Raw genomic sequence first — 19,468 nt, forward strand, 5'->3', positions numbered from 1 at the left:
TGGACCTCTCTCCCTCCCTCGGGAGCTCAGCACCGCACTCGGGCCAAGAAGAGTCCCAGTGGGAAACGATTTGCATCTTGGCTTCCTCACTAGTCGCTCAGAAGCTGCGAGAACATCCCATGTCTTCCGGGTCATCTAGAGAAGGGATTGGCCAACTGTGACCGGGGGGCCAAATCCACCCCCCACCCCCACTGTTCTGCAGGGATCGCCACATTAGGATGGTCTTTGCCAAGCAGAAAGGTGGGGGTGGGTGCTTGGCACCGGGCCAAAGCCAAGACCCTAGCTGGCCCTCACAGGAAAAGTCGCCAGGCCCTGGTCCAGAATGGATTGGGGCCCATGCCCATAAACTAAGGCCTTCATTGGTATCATCCTCCTGGGCAAACAGTACAAACCCTTATCCGCATCCCAGGGGGCGACAGCAGGCCAGCTGATTACTGGACTTGAATACCCAAAAGCCACTTTGCATAAATAACACATTTCTGGGGTTGGCCATGCTGGGGCTTATTTACACTGAGGCCCACCTTCCCCACACGGCAGGAGCTTCTAAACTTCTCCACCCCTCCCCCCGCAGATGAGTTCCAGACTCAGACGAAGAGAGAGACAGGAGCGTTCCCCAGGGAAGGCCGATCGATAATTGAGCACCGCTTCAAACTGCTTTGTTAAAATAATTTTTATATTCTTTAGGCACTGCGTTCCATCTCTGTAAAAGGAGAGGCAGGATCCTGGTGCCAATACGTGAGCACCACCCCCCTCAGCAAACCCAAATGTCCAGAGCAACTCAGACACCATCTCTCCCACCCAGGTTCTGGGCATCTCCCTGTCGGCCGCTGACCATCCAGAGCCTTCCTGGAGAGGAAGTCCACGATGTTCCCTTTGACCCTACGACTCCACGGATATCATGTGCCCTCCGCTACCCAGCTGGTGGGAGATCTGCAGTGATGACTGAGTTTGGTCCCCTAAGACCACCCAAGTGCCTTCTGTAGAGCAGGACTGAGGAGGCAGGAACCTCACAGGGACACAAAGTTTCAGAGGTTTGCTGACACTGAAAATGTTACCAAGAGATAACAAATGTTTAGGATTCAGATAGCCTTGAACGTAAATGAGATCCAGCAGCACGTTAACAGGCTAATATGCCATGACCAAAGAACAGAGGACGACTAAATATTAAGATCATTTATATAATATATCATTTTCCTAATACATCACAGATCAAAAGGAAACATGCCATTTCCCTAGCTGCTAGAAAGTCTTCTGGCAAATTCAACATCCATTTCCGATTAGAAAAACTAAAAAAGAAGTAGGAGGAAAAGAAAGGAGTTTAATAAATAAGAAACAGGAGGAACCTTCCATGGCACAATTTAAAAAAGGAGAGAGAGAATAAAAGAATTCAGTAAGGAGACTCATTCCAAAATAAATAAGCAAATCTTTAATAGCCTTCCTACATGTCAAAAATTACTTACAGAAAAAAAAAATAATAGGAAACAGTATCTTGTTCGCAATCACAAATGGCTAGGAGAAAAGGTAACCAAAAATCTTCCAGATCCATAGAATAAAACTGTTAATCGTCACCAGGAAACCACGTGTCTTTGAAAAAGTGGAGAATCACACCATTTTTTCTGGATGGCAAGATACCATTTTTTTTTTCAGCCTCCCCTGAATGATTCTGTCAAGTTCACATCATCACAATAAAATTCACAAGGGTCTTTTTTTTTTTTGAAGGGGAAAGCATAAAGGGTTTTGGAAGATGAGCCTTAGGCGCCTCCCTGTTATTAAATGTACGAGAAAATCCAGAAAAAGTTTTGAATGAGAATAAGGAAGGGGACTTGCACAACAGATGCTAAAATCATTTTTTTAAGTCAGTAATTAAAGCCATTTGGTAGTAAAACCAAAATAGACTGATCAACAGACCAGAACAGCAAGTCTGCCAAAAAAAATCACGAAGAAAAAGAAGACGCTAAAACAATGGCAGAATTTTAGAATGAACTGAAAGACGAGAAACTTGCCAGCTAGATCTCAATCAGGAAACACCTCCTCTGAGCTTTTCGCAGATTTCACACGCTTTCCATCTGTTACTTCTTCCCAGACACGCCAGCAATATCCGGCCAGACCTGCCCGGTGGCCTTGGCGACCCCGACTTCTGCTGCCTCCCCCCAGACCCCTCCTGCACATCTCTGTTCCCCTCTCATTCCACAAGATCAAAAAAACAGGTTCAAAGTCAACAGTAAGAGACAGCCAACCATTTCACTACACTGATTTTTTTTTTTTTCAGAGAGAGAGAGAATGAGCAGGGGATACGAGCAGAGGGAGAGAGAGGGAAAGAGAATCTCAAGCAGTCTCCACGCTCAGTACAGAGCCCAACACGGGGCTCGATCCCACAACCCTGGGACCGGGACCTGAGCCGACATCAAGAGTCAGACGCTCAACCAACTGAGCCACCCAGGCGCCCCTCACTACACTGATTTTGGAAGTGCGAACTCGGTTTAGTGTTTTGCTCTCAGAATCACACGACTAAGACTGCGCCCTGTGCCCGGCATCAAGACCCAGCAGATGCTCCTTCATCTGCGAGAAAATGTCCTACTTCTTTAACGTGGCATGAAAGACACCCCACAACCTGGCCCCTGCCTCCCTTTCCACCCCCTTCAGTGGCTGATTCTCCCCAGACTAGCTTTATCTCCCCTGCTTCACCCCCCACCCACCGCCTCGAGTCAGGCTATGGGCTCCCCCCAGTAAGGGGTCCTCTGAGTGAATGTCACCTCTGCTCAGTGCCACTGACCCTGGCCCCACCTCCAACGTTCTGTCACACCTAATAACGCTGCCCTGATCTCCACAGTCTCTGAAAACAGCCTTTTTAGTACTTCTTATATAATATTCTGTTATAATATGTTATATTACGTAATATCGTTATACTACATTATGTTATGTATTGCATTATATCGCACATTGTATCATATCATACTATATGAATATGTCTATGTGCCCCTCAGCTCCTTTAACAGCACAGACTTAACTTCTCTCTGCCTCCAACTCCTCATCTGCAAAGTGATAAGAAAGCCACACCTCCACCAAAATGGTCAATAATTGAGGTGGCCCATGACAGGCACCTGCATGGCCGCACCAGAAGAGAATCAGTAAACAGGAGCTATTCTTAAGACCACATTATCTGCTCTTTTCTTCTTCTCTCCCCTTTCAACAGCGCCCCCTAGCCAGTCGAAGTGTCACCCAAACCTCTAGTTGGTCCTGGTGATTATTTTCTTTTTTCTACTTTTCTGCATATTGTAATGAACGCATATTCCTCCTAAGATGGAAACATATTTTGGTTACAGAAATTCTCCTAGATGAGGACATGTTTGACGGATCCCCTTTGGGAAAAAAAAGGCAAAGGGTGGAATATCTCCAGGACGGTGCCCGTGAGCATCACAGCTGCGTGTCAAGATGACCCAGAATCATCTACTGACTGTAAGTTCACTTCATGCTCTGATGAGCTGCACAGGGCCCGTGATCGATAATTTTAATGCAGAATAATCACAGAGGTTTACATCCATTACCTCTCCCCGTTGAATGCCATCTAGAGAGCACTCGAATACTGCTTTAAAATTCCCAAGTGCTCCTTTACATTACAGTTCATAAGGTCGCCGTTGTGTATGGTTAAGCTTTCACATGAATGCTTGGATGTGATGTGAGACAGGGGTCACCGCCTGGCGGCCACTGGCCCACAGAGCCCAGAACAACTCCCACAGCCGTCAGAAACAGTGTTCCGAAGATTCCGCCCAAGGGTGGCGGGAGGGTGGCTGCAGTTACTCACAAGTTCCCAGACAGACATCAACAAAGAAAAGGTCTCTGGTTTAACCCGGGACTATTCTCTTTTCTTTTTTCTTTTTTAATTTTTTACGTTTGTTTGTTTAATTTGAGAGAGAGAGAGAGAGCGAGTAAGGGGGAAGGGGCAGAGAGAGACAGAGAGAGAGAGAGAGAGAGAGAGAATTCCAAGAAGGCTCCGTGCTGACAGAGGCGGGGCTCAAACTCACGAACCATGAGGGGCGCCTGGGTGGCGCAGTCGGTTAAGCGTCCGACTTCACCCAGGTCACGATCTCACGGTCCGGGAGTTCGAGCCCCGCGTCAGGCTCTGGGCTGATGGCTCAGAGCCTGGAGCCTGTTTCCGATTCTGTGTCTCCCTCTCTCTCTGCCCCTCCCCCGTTCATGCTCTGTCTCTTTCTGTCCCAAAAATAAATAAACACTGAAAAAAAAAAAACTTTTAAAAACTCACGAACCATGAGATTGTGACCTGAGCCTAGGTCAAGAGTCGGATGCTCAACCAACTGAGCCATCCAGGAACCCCTCACCAAGGACTATTCTAGGAGACCCCCCCAAGGGGAGGGATGCCCCTAAGTTGTCACACCTAAGCGCTGAATAGGGCGACAGTAGGGTACCGTGCCATGGTTGGGTGTCTTGGGGAGGGGAATTACATTCAAGACCTGAATGGACACAGGTAAGCTGGACGGCCGTGTGGCCAGAGCCATGGCCAGCCATTCACTTCCTCAACCTGAAAATGACACGCTGGGCTCTAGTCCCTCCAGGCTCCAGATTCTATCAGTTCATCATTATAATGCGGATAATGGAGGGGCGCCTGGGTGGCGCAGTCGGTTAAGCGTCCGACTTCAGCCAGGTCACGATCTCGCGGTCCGTGAGTTCGAGCCCCGCGTCGGGCTCTGGGCTGATGGCTCGGAGCCTGGAGCCTGTTTCCGATTCTGTGTCTCCCTCTCTCTCTGCCCCTCCCCCGTTCATGCTCTGTCTCTCTCTGTCCCAAAAATAAATAAACGTTGAAAAAAAAATTTTAAAAAAAATAAAATAATGCAGATAATGGATTAGAAATGTGGCAAGGTCCTCCCTTCACAGCACACAGACCCAGGACAGATCTAAGTCATATTCTACTCTGTGCCTCTCTGAGATTTCCTGAATTAGTGCAACTCAGATGTCACGGCTTTGGGAGCTATCAGCCCCTTTAGTTAATTTCTGGGGAAACTGCATGGTGGCCAGTTTTCACACGGCCTGTCCCGTGATCGGTGTAAAGGTTGTAAGGGCGTGTCCTCCCTCCCTGGCTTTCATGTGGACACATAATCACCCAGCAGCTGCCACTCTCTCTGCAGCTCAGACTGGGACCTCAGGCAGCATGACCCTGTGTAGCTTCTTGACTCCCGAGTCCTTCCCTGCCTGGCCACCCGCTGGGGTGGTGACGGAGAGGGTTGCACATGCTCTCCTTAGGCCCACGTGGACACAACAACCATATGATCTCCGTGGCCCCCCCAGGCACAGAACAGACATTATACGTCTATGTGCTACAGCCCCCGCTGGTCTGTGACCCACCAATGACGCGTCTCAGGAAACGTAAAGACCTGGCAACCAAGTTTCCGAGGCGTAACTAAATAATGAACTAAACACAGGAAGAGCCCTGTTCTCATTCATCCAGCCCACAAAGGTCCAGGTGCTGAGCCTGACCCGTCTCCATCCTCTAGAGCTTACGGTCCAGAAGGACAGAGGGTTGTCACTGTGTGGGGGGTGCGGGGAGTCTCTACACCAAGTGGGGAGGGCATCGGGGACCACTCGGGGAGAGGCTGATGCTCAGCTCCTTAAAAGGCGAGCAGGATCGGGGCAAGAGACAGGCAAGGTGGAGCAAGTAATCCCGACAGAAGGAACAGCACTTGCAAAGCGTCAGATGTCATAGGTCACCACCCTGTTTCAGGACAGACACCCAGGTGCTCCCCAGGGACAGACCGTGAGATGTCTGACTGTTGCTCAAAAGCCAGGTCACGGACAGCCTTGGAAAAAGCTGAAGAACCTGAAATTTGCCTCGAAAGCCGCGGGGAAATACCGACATCCTCTCAGAATTTTAAGTAGAGCGGTGACATTTTAGAAACATTACTGCGGCCACAGTATAGAGGTGGGACCGAGGGAGGACTTCTTTGTACGCGGGTAGACCAGATGGCCACTCACTGCTCAGCCTGCTGGATGGGTAACAAGTCCAGAGGCATGTGGCCCCACCCACCCCTGTGCAAAAGGAGGCCACGGACCCTCGTCCACAATCCTTGTGTCTCTTGGGAGCCCAGGGCTCTATGCAACAGTTGTCTTTTTCTTATTTTTTCTCTACATTATAGAAGCTTTACGCAATTACTGTAACAAGTGAAATACATACCTGTATTTTTTTTTTATTTTTTACATGTTTATTTATTTTTGAGAGAGAGAGAGAGAGAGAGAGAGTATGGGAGCTGGGGAGGGGCAGAGAGAGAGAGGGAGACACAGAATCCGAAGCAGGCTCCAGGCTCCGAGCTGTCAGCACAGAGCCTGACGTGGAGCTCGAGCTCAGGAACCGCGAGATCATGACCCTAGCCGACAAAGTCGGATGCTTTACCAACTGAGCCACCCAGGCACCCCATACACTTGTTTTTTAAACTAACTGTACTAATTCTTTTAATTTCTTGGTTTTTACTGCAAGAAAATGAGATTACACCATAAGAACTAGTCTGCAATTCGCTTTCTACGTTTAACAAAACATCATTCTTTCAAGTCCATAAAAAGAGATCTATCTTTTTTAAAACCTGCGCGATACTCTGTCATCTGTAACAAGCTTTCTTCGGCCATCCCCGCAGTCAACAGGCATCAAACGATGATCCAACAAGCATCCTTGTATATATGTCCTTAGGATAGAGTCCCAGATGCGAGAGAGCTGCCTCAAGGATTTGTGTGTGTTTCCTTTTAATAATTCTTTTCATATCACTTTCCAGAGACTGAGGGGCAATTCACATTGCCAGCAGTGATGTCCATTTCTCAGCATCACCCCCAACACAAGAGGCTTTTTGAAATTCTGTTCATCTGATGGGTCCTAAGCCAGCATCTCGTTGGCTTTTCTGCCTTTCCCATCAACAAGACGGAGGCCCTTTTCGTGTGATTTCCCGCCACATGAAGTTTCCTTCTCTGAATTGCCGTTCCTCTGTCAATTTCCTATTGCATCATCTTTCTGCCATCCACCTGCAGACGCTCTTTCTACATCGGGAATTAAAAAGTCTTCGTTCATCTCACGCCACAGTTTCCTCCAAGCTACCACTTATCACGTGACTTCACCTGAGCTTTCCTTTACCTTCAACACGTGCCGTACGAAACCAACGGTGTTTATCTTGCCTTTCGTCGTTTCTGGGTTTCTGACTCCGACAAGGTGTTTCTCTTCCACCCCAACGTTTAACAATGATACACTATTGCTAAATTTTCTGTCTGTCTGTGCTGGGATCACATACCCAAAATGACTACCTACCTTGGGGCACCTGGGTGGCTCAGTTGGTTAAGTGTCTGACTTTTGATTTCAGCTCAGATCGTGACCTCACAGATTTGTGAGTTTGAGCCCCACATAGGGATCCACAATGATAGTGTGGCGCCTGCTTGGGATTCTCTCTCTCCCTTTCTCTCTCTCTCTCCTCCTCTCTTTCTCTCAGAATAAATAAACTTTAAAAAAATGACTACCTGCCTTAAAACAACAACATACAACTAAGTAGCTCGCACTGAAACGACCACTGAAACCCGGTGAAACCCTCTTAAGAAAGATGAAGGGAAATGAAGATCATGATTTTCTGAAAGTATTAGGGAGAACTGCCAAAGGCAATGAAAACATTTTAGAGTCACCGTCGCATTCTCTCTTCACCTCATGAGACATGAGCCCCAAAAGAAAGTCACTCTCCTGACTCTGCTCTTATGATTTGTATTTAAACTGAAAAATTTTAAATTTTTTTTTCAACGTTTATTTATTTTTGGGACAGAGAGAGACAGAGCATGAACGGGGCGGGGGGGGGAGCAGAGAGAGAGGGAGACACAGAATCGGAAACAGGCTCCAGGCTCTGAGCCATCAGCCCAGAGCCCGACGCGGGGCTCGAACCCACGGACCGCGAGATCGTGACCTGGCTGAAGTCGGACGCTTAACCGACTGCGCCACCCAGGCGCCCCTAAACTGAAAAATTTTAAAGCAGCCACTAACTACAGGCTGAGTCCTTTAAACCCTAGAATCCAAGCCACCGAATCCCTAGAAAATAAAGACATTGGAGAGGAGCTGAACTCTACTGCATTGGTATCACGTCCACATCGTGGCACCCGGAAAGATGGCTACGTGGATGCTAGACGTACAGAGTCTGGATGTGCTGGAGGGCATTACAGGCACCTGTCTTTGGTGTCATAGAAACTTGCAGCACAGCTCACAGGGACTCACTCGCTGTGTTGTCAATATAGTCCCTCGAAGGCCACACCCCCTCCAGTCCCCTATGCCCTAAGCTCTCACCTAACTTCCTCGCGGGTGGACTTCTAGGATCTTGCTCCCCGGTGCCTCCACCCCCGCCTGGTACACCGTGAACACCCGGGAAAGTCACGACCGAGCACGTGCTCAGACTGAACGCGAATGAGCCCGTACCCGAACATGGCGACGAGCAGGTTGACCAGCAGGATGTTGGTAGAGAGCATGTAGATACACACGAGGGGGATGGTGATCCACTCGGGGAACCGGGGCAGATTGTGCTCGTCCAGCTCCACACACAGCGGCTTCGACTCATTCCCAGTGAAGGTGCAGTGGGCAAAGTCGTACGTGGTGCCTGCGGATGTAGAAACCAAAAGGCAACATGAGGACCCTCTGGAGGAGGCAGTGCTACGGCACCTGGGGTGAGGGGGTGGGGGACACAAGACAACCTAACGAGGATGGCTTGGGGGGGGGGGATGGCGATGATAAAAAGCATTTGGGTTTCGAAGGCACTGAGACCTGATCAACAAAACTAGCTGATGGATTGGAGGTGAGGGATGAGATCACAGGAGGGGTCAAGGATAGGATTTGCACAACTGAGTGACAGAGCCCAGATGGGGGGGCCTCGAAAAAAGTCCCAGTCCTCACAAAGGACTAAAACTACTGGGGTGCAGTGGGACTAAAGCCACGAGGATGAAACGTACTCCCTGATGAATAATGATGAGCACAGTGTGCAGAAGGGAAGTTAACAATAGCAAGGTGCCTTTCCATCATGCACAGGAAAAGAGCTAAAGTCTTAGAAAAGGCTGTAGCAGAAGAGGCCAGGGCTGCCCGAGGCCACAGGGCTAATCGAGAAAACACCAGGGAGCTGAGAAATGTGACCAACAGGGCAGGGGAACATCGGGATCGCTGTGTCGTGGCAGGACCGAACACGACAAGCCCGGGCTATCGTCGGCATCACAAAGATGCTTTCGACAGCTCGTTCAACACACACGCTGGCCTGCACATGCCCCACTCCTTCCTTACGTAAGCTGGGTGTGGGCACACCCGTGCCATCCGTGCTGCCACTAACCTGCCTCCAAACGAGAGCGGACAGTGGGCCACAGCCGGATGTTTAAATTCCGATCGCCAGTGCAAAAATTTCAGTATTGCTCCTTTTGAAATAAATGGGCTCCCAGTTATACAAGAGAGGACAACTCACAACACCTGTTCCTAAACTAGCGAGGCTTGTTGCTGTCAACTGCCGCGTCGCTGTTGAAAACACAAGAAACGCTATTTTTTGAGAAGTCGAGACGTCACAGACTACACTGCTGAACACGTCTGCAAGGCGGGCGTAAAGTCCTGCTCCAAGAAAAGGTCATGAGGGTCAGTGTTCACTCCCTGGTGTTGACTCAACGCCAGCTGTGGATCAGAGCAGGGAGCCCCGGAGGCCGGTTCCGGAAGCAACCCCCCTACCCCCGGCTGTCCCCACCCGGGCCGGGTCAGGCTCACCGTCCACGTCGCTGGGCACTTGGCCGAACATGGCCAGGTAGGGCTCGTAGATGACCGAGCGGAATATCCATCTCCAACGATGCTCGTTTTGCCTGAGGATCCCTTGCCTGGCCACGCCAAAGGCCACCATCCACACCGCAAACAGGAACAGGAAGAAGAACACGTCAATCAGCTGTCAAGGGAGGACAAGAGAACAGAGTCAGGACCGTGCCCCGCAGGTGGCTCGTCTGCTCGGCTGACCACAGGGAAGGGTCGAAGTTCCAGTCACCCTGTGTTCCCCCTAATTTGCCACCTTCGGGTCTTGGGACAACTCTTTTCCGGAATTAAAACCAACGGATGTATTTTGGCTTTAGGTCTCCCAACCAGCTCAGCCACAGAAACCTTCTGGATGAGAGAGCCCAGCTCGAGAGCGAAAGAGGGGCTTAATTCTGGAGCACCTGTACCTCTACTCCTCATCAGACTCCCTTTCTTTAAATCCCTACATTGCGTCCTCAGTATTCTTTTTTTTTTTTTAAGAAAAATCAAAAGCTCTCTTTATTAGACGGTTTAATTTCTTTTTTGACTTTTTGCACACACAGCATGACTTCATGGTGACATGGTGCCTCAGATATGCTTTGAATTAAAACCGCAAACTCAAAGGACCTCAGCGTTGGAAAGCAACCTCCAGATGAGCTAATCCAAACGCCCATCTGACTTACAGACGGAAGCACGGGAGGTTTGGGTCATCTGGAAAACAAGCTTAGGAAACCCACATCGCCAGTGGATAATTCTCTTTCTGTTGGACGTCCCTGTGAAAGGGGGCTGGTAGGGCTCGTCCTACATCTATACTGCGTGGCTACAGAATCGAAGCTCTGATCATCGCTGTGCTTCTAGCCCCCTGCACGCTTCCAGACGAACATTAACCTCCGCGGTCCGCATCTGTAAGATGGGTGTAAACGTTGCACTCCTGCCTCTTCTCTGAGTTGTCCAGACTCAAATGAAAACAGCTGGTAAAGAGTGACATCTGGACAGATCTCTTCACTGGCAGCACATTTCATTAGCCACTTGCTCCTACCAGCCACCTGTTAAATTTCAAACCGGGGGAGGCCCCTGATGAAAGCACGTCAGAGACAGCAAACCTTGCCAACTGTGACCTGCCGGGGGACCAAGCCCCTCTACAGACAACTGGAGGGGTCTGGCAAGCAGAATGCGAACCACAAACCCCCTCCACTCTTACCATCCTCTGCAACATGATAATCTTGGGTCCTAAATTTCTGCTTACGGTGAAAATGTGGATCAACCTTAGAGTGAATATGATATAATCCAGGCAAAAGATCACCCGTCCGGAATACAAAGAGGTTTTATTCGAAGAGTGGAGCCTACGGAAGGAAGAGAAGCAGGGCCCGTGAGACCTTGACAAAAGAGTTCCAACTTTTGTTTTTAAAACTAACCGAACACGAAGAAACAGGGTCAGGGTGCCGAGAGTGAGTGGAAGCAGACCAAGGACAACGCGTGTCGGTCACTGAGGACCAAAGGCCCTGGTCTTCTGCCCTCGCGGCCCCCGGTGGGGCAACGACAGGGCGCACAACAAGGCTTGCAGAGGTTTTTGCCACGTCCTCCTCAAACTCTACCCACTGCAAGAACGCCGTCGCATTATCGCTAACTTCCTGGCTCCCTCGGCCACCATGATGATCCCGGTCCCCAGCCCAGACCAGCCACTTGGGACTAGGTTCTGCCAGGTTTCCCCTAATGAGACCTCACCTCATTTGCACCAGATCATTTGACCCGCTGACCACCTGCGAATGTGCTAATTGGAAGCCATGTGTTTTCGCCACCTGGAATGCTCTAGAAATCACGTCCAACCCACCGTGATTCAAACGCTGAGCCCCAGCAGAAAGGAAAGGTATCGGAGGGGGAAACGGAGCTCTCACTCACTTCAGACTGCGGAGTGAGCAACGGGTAGGCGTTCGTCCAAAGAGTCAGGCTTCTCTGCAAGGGACGCCATGTGCACAGCTCGAATACGACCACGAGCTTTGCCTTGAGGCTACTCGGGGAAGGCAGGCCCGGAGGGGTGCGGGCACGGGCGATGTGCGCCATGGTCCGGGTGTACCTCAACTTCCCTTTCACGTGGCGTGCACATTGCTTTCTGCCTTCAACGGTGATTCTAGATGGGTTTTTCTAATCATCCGCTCTGACTCTGGGAGGGCGAGCTCCATAGCCAGCATTCACGAGGCAGTTAGGTACATTTTAGAAGATTACGTGGCCCAAAAGGAACACGTTACGCAACATTTCACGTGCTCATCATCCTTGGCTTCCTCCGTCTCTAATCATCCCCCTCCCCAAAATTCTGCGAGCACAGAGAGAAAAACTGTGAAGAACCTTTCGATTACAGATCACCAGGAGGGAGAAGAGAGGAGACGCAACTCCATGCCGACCACGCTGGGTCTCTAAGAGGCTCTGACGGTGGCGTTTGCAGTAATCTCGAGATGGGGGGGGAAGGGGAGACAGGTTGATCTTGGGCTTGAAGTAGAAGAGATCTTTTCTTCACCTCTTCACTCAAGAAAATCCAAAAAACGCCTGAAACTGGGAAAGGTGGTGAGGCCAACTTACCGAAACACAATTCCTGCTATGAAGTAAAAAAGCCCGAGTGTATCCATGACATTCCACAGGTCAGTGAAATAATTCACCCCATTCATGTACCACTGCAGCACAGAAAGGGACAGAGAGAGAGAGAGAGAGAGAGAGAGAGAGAGAGAACATCAGCAGCCGGGAAACATCAACTGCTTCCAGATTTTTTTTTTAACGTTCACACATTTTTCCCCACATCCTTCTTGAGCCACATGTCCCATGTGCCCTGCCACATGCCCCATGATATTCTGGGGGGATTGGAAAGTAGGTTGCACACTTGCTGTTCCGTTACTCATGTGTTGCTGACAAAGTCAGAAAAAGGACTCATGCACCATCACCATTCTTTAAAGATGAACCGGAAGACAGCACAACCTGCGTGGACAAATGTGGAACACCCAAGCCGCCCAGTACAGTGGTATAAGTTGTGCACTGCACAACTGACAACTGTCATCATGGATTTGCGTATTTGTTGTAAATACTTTTTGGCACGTGGCAATAAAACATCTTGATAAAAGGAATTTTTTTCTTTTATTATTTTAACGTTTATTATTGAGAGATGGAGAGAGACAGAGCACGAGCATGGGAGGGGCAGAAAGAGAGGGAGACACAGAATCCGAAGCAGGCTCCAGGTTCTGAGTTGTCAGCACAGAGTCCGACGCGGGGCTCGAAATCACAAACCGTGAGATCATGACCTGAGCCGACGTCAGATGCCTAACCGACCGAGCCACCCAGGCGCCCCAGGAATTTTCTTTTTTACTTTGCACACAGGTGTTCTATGCGGCACCTGTGAGGACAGGTGCAGTCGCAGAAATGACTGACAGGAACAGTGTGCCTCAGGGACCCTTTCATCATGACTTGTGGGTATTGGGTATGATTTCTCAGAAGAAAACTTGTCAGGAGATAAAGAGGGAAAAGACGATCCAGTAGAAGGACAGCCCCTTGGTGATCTGTCTGCTGGGTCTGGGGGACTCCAGGGTAGTCACCTGACCCTCCCGTCCGTCCCTCTATTTCAAACATGTTTACCAAGAGCCCACAGGATTCCAAATACCCGTGCCGGGCTCCTGGCACACAGGATGTCGGATTAGGTGCGACGCTGATTCCCAAGGAATCCACTGGCCCCGGGGAAAGGCAGTCATTGGACATGTTTAAAATGAAACGCGGTAAGGGCTGGAGGGCTGGTGACACCAAGCCCAAGTGAGCTCAGATAAGGAAACCACCAGACTTAACTTGAGCGACGCAGGAAAACACCGGCAAGGACGTGTCCTCAAATGTACATGGCACTTTTCAATTTCACTACGAAATCAAGCACCAGGGAAATAAAATCTCCCAGCCCCGGTTCGACCACGTTCCTCTGTGGGATGGCTGAACGCGGGGGCCCAGAAACCGCATCAGCATCCCTCACCGTCCATGTGGGCGGCCCCAGTCTCACCGATTACCCGCCAAGAACCGTCTGTAAGATGTGAGCGGTGGGGACAGGCCCCAGCCACCTGCTTCCCCTTTAAAACCCTGATCCGGGAGGCAGATAGGAACACGGCAACCAGGTAGATCCAGTCCAGCTCGGCCTCTCAGAATCCTGGCCTGAGCCGGGGGAGAAACCCCGAATAGATCGAGCCCAGGGCTTGGAGGCACTGTTGTAGTAAGAAAGCGGGGTTTTGTTTTTGTTTTTGTTTTTTTTTAACGAACAGAGGCCTCTTTTCTGAGTGGAATGACAGACAGGGGCTATACTCATCAAATACCAGAACCATATTCCAGCATATCTTTCAGGATTTGGGGATTCCAAGGGCCTTAACCCTGAAGGGATGATGGAACTTACCTCGTGTTGCATAAAGATCCACAATTTGATCAATGGACGCTTGTACATACGGACTGCCTTGGTTGAAAATGTCAATTTAGCCTATTACAGCCGCCCCCCGGGGAAGGAGACATAAGGAGAGTGCACTTTGGGATACCCAGACACAACCTGAAACAGGTAACATCCTGTCTGGTTCCGGGTTTTTCCTAACGCGTGTGAATTCGGATCATTAAGACAGTGCCAGGATAGCAAAGCAGATTCCTGGAGGAAACCAAACTGATTCCAGCCGCACGAGTCTGCAGGCAGAAGAGAAACAGCGACCCCCAGCGTCGGATTCCTTGAACGACGAGAAACCCGGAGGCCATGCTCCGCAGTCTGGCTCACGGACCTCAGGGTCAGCTGTCCGGGCGGGGGGCAGAGGCGGACTTGAACCCTTTCATCCCCCCGCCGCTCTCAACCCTCAGCCCGAGGCACTCCCATACCATCACCTTAACGCACACAGGATCGATGAATGAAATCGGTCCGTTCCAAAGTGATGTTTAAGAGGATAAAGAAGAGGGGCACCTGGGTGGCTCAGTCGGTTAAGCGTCCAACTTCGGCTCAGGTCACGATCTCAGTCTGTGAGTTCGAGCCCCGCGTCGGGCTCTGTGCTGACAGCTCAGAGCCTGGGGCCTGCTTCAGATTCTGTGTCTCCCTCTCTCTGCCCCTCCCCTGCTCATGCTCTGTCTCTCTCGGTCTCAAAAATAAATAAAAACATTTAAAAAAAAAAAAAGAGGAAAAAGAGGAAATATTTGCCCAAAGCTGGATGCCCGCATCATCACCCTCCGTATCAAACATCATCCATTATAAACGTACACAGGATAGCGGGACTGGGTCAGAGCTGTGGGCATCCATCACCTCCTCCCGGCAGGCCCCCGGGATGACTGGGAAGTGCTTCTCCTCAGCCCACTTCGCTTCCCGAGGCTCCTGCCCCCCACTCTGTCTACTCTGGGTCTCTTCCAGGGAACACGTCACACTACACCTGCCCAGGGTCCTTCTCCAAGCAAAACGCACTTCTCCTGAGCCTCCTTCGAATAAATGACTTCGTAGTTAAACGTCCATACAACTTTGGATGGAGATATTTGTGACCTAAGGACTTCTCATTTCACAGCTGTAACCCTCTAGGCCAACCTTCCAGTAAATGTAAGACTCTGAGCAGTGCTGTTCTCTCCTCGGAAACTCCCAGAAACGACCCCCGCCGATCCTCTCTAACCGGTAAAAAGCTCCGTAAGAACAGAGAGATTTGCGTGCTTGGTCCATTGCTGTATCTCCAGTGTCTAGAACAGTGCCTGGCATCTGGTGGGTGCTCAGTAAACACTTACTGAAAGGCAGGAGGCACGAATGAAGTGTTTGGCTTACGCCAAGACGTGTCTCCCTGCGTCTTCCAGCCGCCGGGCCAAGCCCCGCCCTCTCACGCAACCCAAAGTCCTGTCTCCGGGCCCACGACTTCTCTAGATGCCTGGAGGAACCAGACAATGGCTGCAGCGTCTGTGCCTTCACACCACGTGGGAGGCAGGGTCAGCCCCGAGACTGGCGAAGAAATGCCTGGGAGCATGAATGAGCGAGGAAAGAACATTCCGAGATGCAGCCACCGGCAGCACCCTCTGCTCCAAAGGACACCCTCGAGCCCCTTGATCCCGGGCTTCCCAAGTCTCCCTCGCTCTGGCCTCATGAGCCACCGTCGCGGCCCCGCTTGCTCCCAGCCAGGGCACCGCCATGGGACTGGATGAGGAAGACCCTGCCTCGCCAACTCACCTCTTAAAAAACATACACTCTCGGGGCGCCTGGGTGGCTCAGTCGGTGAAGCGTCCGACTCCTGATCTCAGCTCAGGTCACGATCTCACAGTTCATGAGCTCGAGCCCCGCATCGGGCGGGGAGCCTGCTTGGGATTCGGTCTCTCCTTCTCTCTCTGCCCCTCCCCTGCTTGTGCGCACACGGTGTGCATGCACTCTCTCTCAATCTCTCTCTTTCTCCCTCTCTTTCAAAATAAATATATAAACTAAAAAAAAAATTTTTTAATTAAAAAAAAAAAACAGAGGTGTCTGGGTGGCTCAGTCGGTTGGGCGTCCGACTTCGGCTCAGGTCATGATCTCACGGTCCATGAGCTCGAGCCCCACGTCGGGCTCTGTGCTGACAGCTCAGAGCCTGGAGCCTACTTCCGATTCTGTGTCTCCCCCTCTCTGCCCCTTCCCTGCTCACACTCTGTCCCTCTCTGTCTCAAAAATAAATAAACGTTAGAAGTTTTTTTAAAAAAATATACATTCACTTGCCAGATATACATCAATGTCATCCCTTGAGCTAAGCCCCTCTGGGTCACACATGAAAACGAAGCAAATCTCTGCATTGGGCCATTTTCATGCCACTCGCTTCTGGACAACAGCAGCATATGTATGAGGAGCTGAGAAACCACACCCGGGAGCGGAGGAAAAGGAGGAAGGCACGACCCCAGAGCCCAGCCACACCAGGCTAGGAGAAGGGAACACGCATGACCCCACGTGGAGAGCCAGCTCAGCGCCTACAACGGCGTCAGGAGGTTCCCAGTAAAAACGGTGCTGTTCCCTTACTTCCTCACATCGGCCTGGGCCCATTCCCGCCTTAAATGTGGAACGTCCTTCCGTCTTTGCTTCTCCCGAGCAGGACATTTTCACCCCCTGGCTGCAGACACATAGTAAGTCAAAGCCAGCAAGTAAAAGACAGCTGGGAGAAAGAGCCTTTACAGAGGGGTTATGGGGTGAATCGCACCCCCCAAAATTCGTACTTTGACGTCCCAACCCCCATGTACCTCGATGGGGCTGTGACCTCATGAGCCAGTAGGTGGGGCCCTCAAGAGGCCGACGTGAAGTCAGAATCCGCTGCGCGTCAGCAGGACCCTGACCTGGGGAACAGTTGCCGGTAGACAGAAAGCCTGATATCTTCCCATGCGCGACACCCACGTGGGTCGTTCATGTTGCTCTAACCCCCACCCGTCCCCTATCTCCATCCCCCACCTGCACCTACGGGGCCGGGGAGGGCAGACGCAGGGCCCGGGCGTGAAGACTCCCTCCCTCCCCCCGGCCCACAGCAGACATTGAGAACTGGTCAAGACACTCGCCGGCTGAGAACAGAAACAGACTCAAATCATCCTCAGTCGAGGGCTCCTAGAAGCCACAAAAAAAGTCTATCAGACTTGGCATGATGGGTGAAACCACTTTGGGATTGCCGGACCAGGCAGCGGCACTGTGAGGTCGAGGACGGCGCTCTATGGCCCTCCGAACCTCTTGCGGCACCTGCCGTAGCATCGCGTAAACATAAGCACCGAGGCCATGCTTCCTGAGTGGGTATGATGTTGGGTCTGGGCTCAGAAAGGGGGCGACAGAAGTGACAGCCACAGCACTGCTCTCAGATCATCACTAAGCCTGAAAGGGTTTCCTGGGACTTTTCATAACGGTTTAGGGACAGCATCACCCTTGCCATCAACGCTTACCTGTCCAACAATTACCAAGGGAGCACCCGCTGTGTGCCAGGCATGGGCTACAGCTTTGGACTGAGTGGTGGGGAGAGGATACCACAAGACGCAGATCCCAAAGAAACTGCAGAAAAGCACCATGAATAATTCACACGCACTCCCTGAACGCCACAGGGACTTCTATGACTTTCTAACACTGTCACTCTGACACGCCGGGCATTAAGATGCTCTTAGCTTGAAAGTCCCCCCATCTCCCCTGCCTCCCTTGATGACGGTAATGGCAGGCGTGGGTTTGCAGTCCAAGGTCAATCTTCTCTCTGAACACACTCCCAATCCTGAGTAATTCATTTCCATCAATTAACATTAATCAGCAAGGAGCGAGCCTGGTGCTAAGGAGTCTCACCGGAGGGCTGAGATATTGAAAAGGCCCCATTTACTTCAGGAAAACCAGGACTTTGGAACCTCGGAAGCAACTTCTGCTCCTCTCTGGCTTTGGGAAGACAGCACCAACTGAGCAAAGGAGGAGGTGCCCCGCGTGGGGATGGTCCTACCTGTCTTACTTCATCGCAGAACAGGACAAAGACCAGGGCGTAGAGGACCAGCTCGGGGGAGTGTGGCACCGAGTGAAAATCCATGAGCAGCACGTAGGCAAACAGCAGGAGGAAGGCGATGTAGAAGACCACGTTCCAGGCAAAGACCACAAAGGGGGAGGTGAAGAACGCCACGTAGTACCACAGAATCTTCTTGTGCTTGTCGATGGGCTTCTTCCTGGACCAAGAGGTAAGAGCACCGTCGTCACCGTCCGAAGCATCGCGGCCTGCGGGGGCCTCGGACCCACGGCCAGGGGAAGGGGAGCTAGATCGACCCCGCCAACACTCAGCCCTTGGCATTTCAGGATTAACAAATCCGAATTCTGCCTTGGATACTGAAGACGTAACTCTATCTCCAACTGTCTGGAATCAAACCCGGGAAAAGCCAGAGAAGATTCCCAGCCCTACTGCGTAGGGCATGCTGCCTACAGTCCCATCATACATTCCAGGCTTTATAATCCTTTACCTAAGGATTTACCAAAGGATACGTGCACACACACACACACACACACACTCCCTCTCTCTCTCTCTCTCTCTCTCTCTCTCACCTGTCATCATATGTCTCAGTTTCATACCTAAATGATACAAAGCCACAGCCAACCAAGGGTATAATAAACAAACACAGGATAATCTTCCAATTCTTGGTGTCTCGGGAGATCTCTCCATACCACTGCTTGGAAAGAAAATTCTACAAGGAGACAGAGACAGAGGACACGAGTCCTTATTAATGCAGCGAAATGCAGGATGGTTTGTAACCCTTCTTCCCAACCCTCACACCCCCTCAAAAGAAAATAACTCTCCAAATCAAGGTCCTATCCTTTTATATTAGTTACCTGAACTCTGAGGGGCTTCGATAAAATGATTCACGAGTGTGTTTGATTGTCAACCCTTTCCTGACTTGGGTTCTGTGAACTTTAACGCTTATTTATTTTTGAGAGAGAGAGAGACAGAGCGTGAGCGGGGGAGGGGCAGACAGAGAGGGAGACAGAATCTGAAGCAGGTTCCAGGCTCCGAGCGATCAGCACAGAGCCCGACGCGGGGCTCGAACCCACGAACTGGGAGATCATGATCTGAGCCGAAGCCGGAAACTTAACTGACTGAGCCACCCAGGCGCCCCAAGGTTCTGGGAACTTTAAAATAGAAGTTGTGTGAGTCCAAATTCCCTAAAGCCATGATTTTTAACCACTTCTAATTCTTCTTAAGTTTAAACAAGTGTCCTTCCAGCGCTTTCCTTCCCCCTGAT

General features: G+C 50.8%; 1 protein-coding gene across 1 annotated transcript in view; it reads right to left on the bottom strand.

Moving 5' to 3' along the window:
• TRPM8 (transient receptor potential cation channel subfamily M member 8) overlaps nucleotides 1-19,468 on the bottom strand; it is a 76,045-nt gene that overhangs the window by 13,334 nt on the left and 43,243 nt on the right. Inside the window, exons 15-20 of the mRNA XM_047084728.1 lie at nucleotides 18,801-18,913; nucleotides 18,187-18,403; nucleotides 12,341-12,432; nucleotides 10,968-11,109; nucleotides 9,752-9,923; nucleotides 8,438-8,615 (exon numbers count right to left, since the gene is read on the bottom strand). Coding sequence (XP_046940684.1) covers nucleotides 8,438-8,615; nucleotides 9,752-9,923; nucleotides 10,968-11,109; nucleotides 12,341-12,432; nucleotides 18,187-18,403; nucleotides 18,801-18,913 — 914 coding nt within the window. The remainder of the gene's footprint in view (nucleotides 1-8,437; nucleotides 8,616-9,751; nucleotides 9,924-10,967; nucleotides 11,110-12,340; nucleotides 12,433-18,186; nucleotides 18,404-18,800; nucleotides 18,914-19,468) is intronic.

The sequence above is a fragment of the Lynx rufus genome, unplaced genomic scaffold (assembly GCF_022079265.1).
Source record: "Lynx rufus isolate CCGP_SWC_20201006 ecotype Redwood Valley unplaced genomic scaffold, mLynRuf1.p SCAF_2, whole genome shotgun sequence".
NCBI lineage: Eukaryota > Metazoa > Chordata > Mammalia > Carnivora > Felidae > Lynx > Lynx rufus.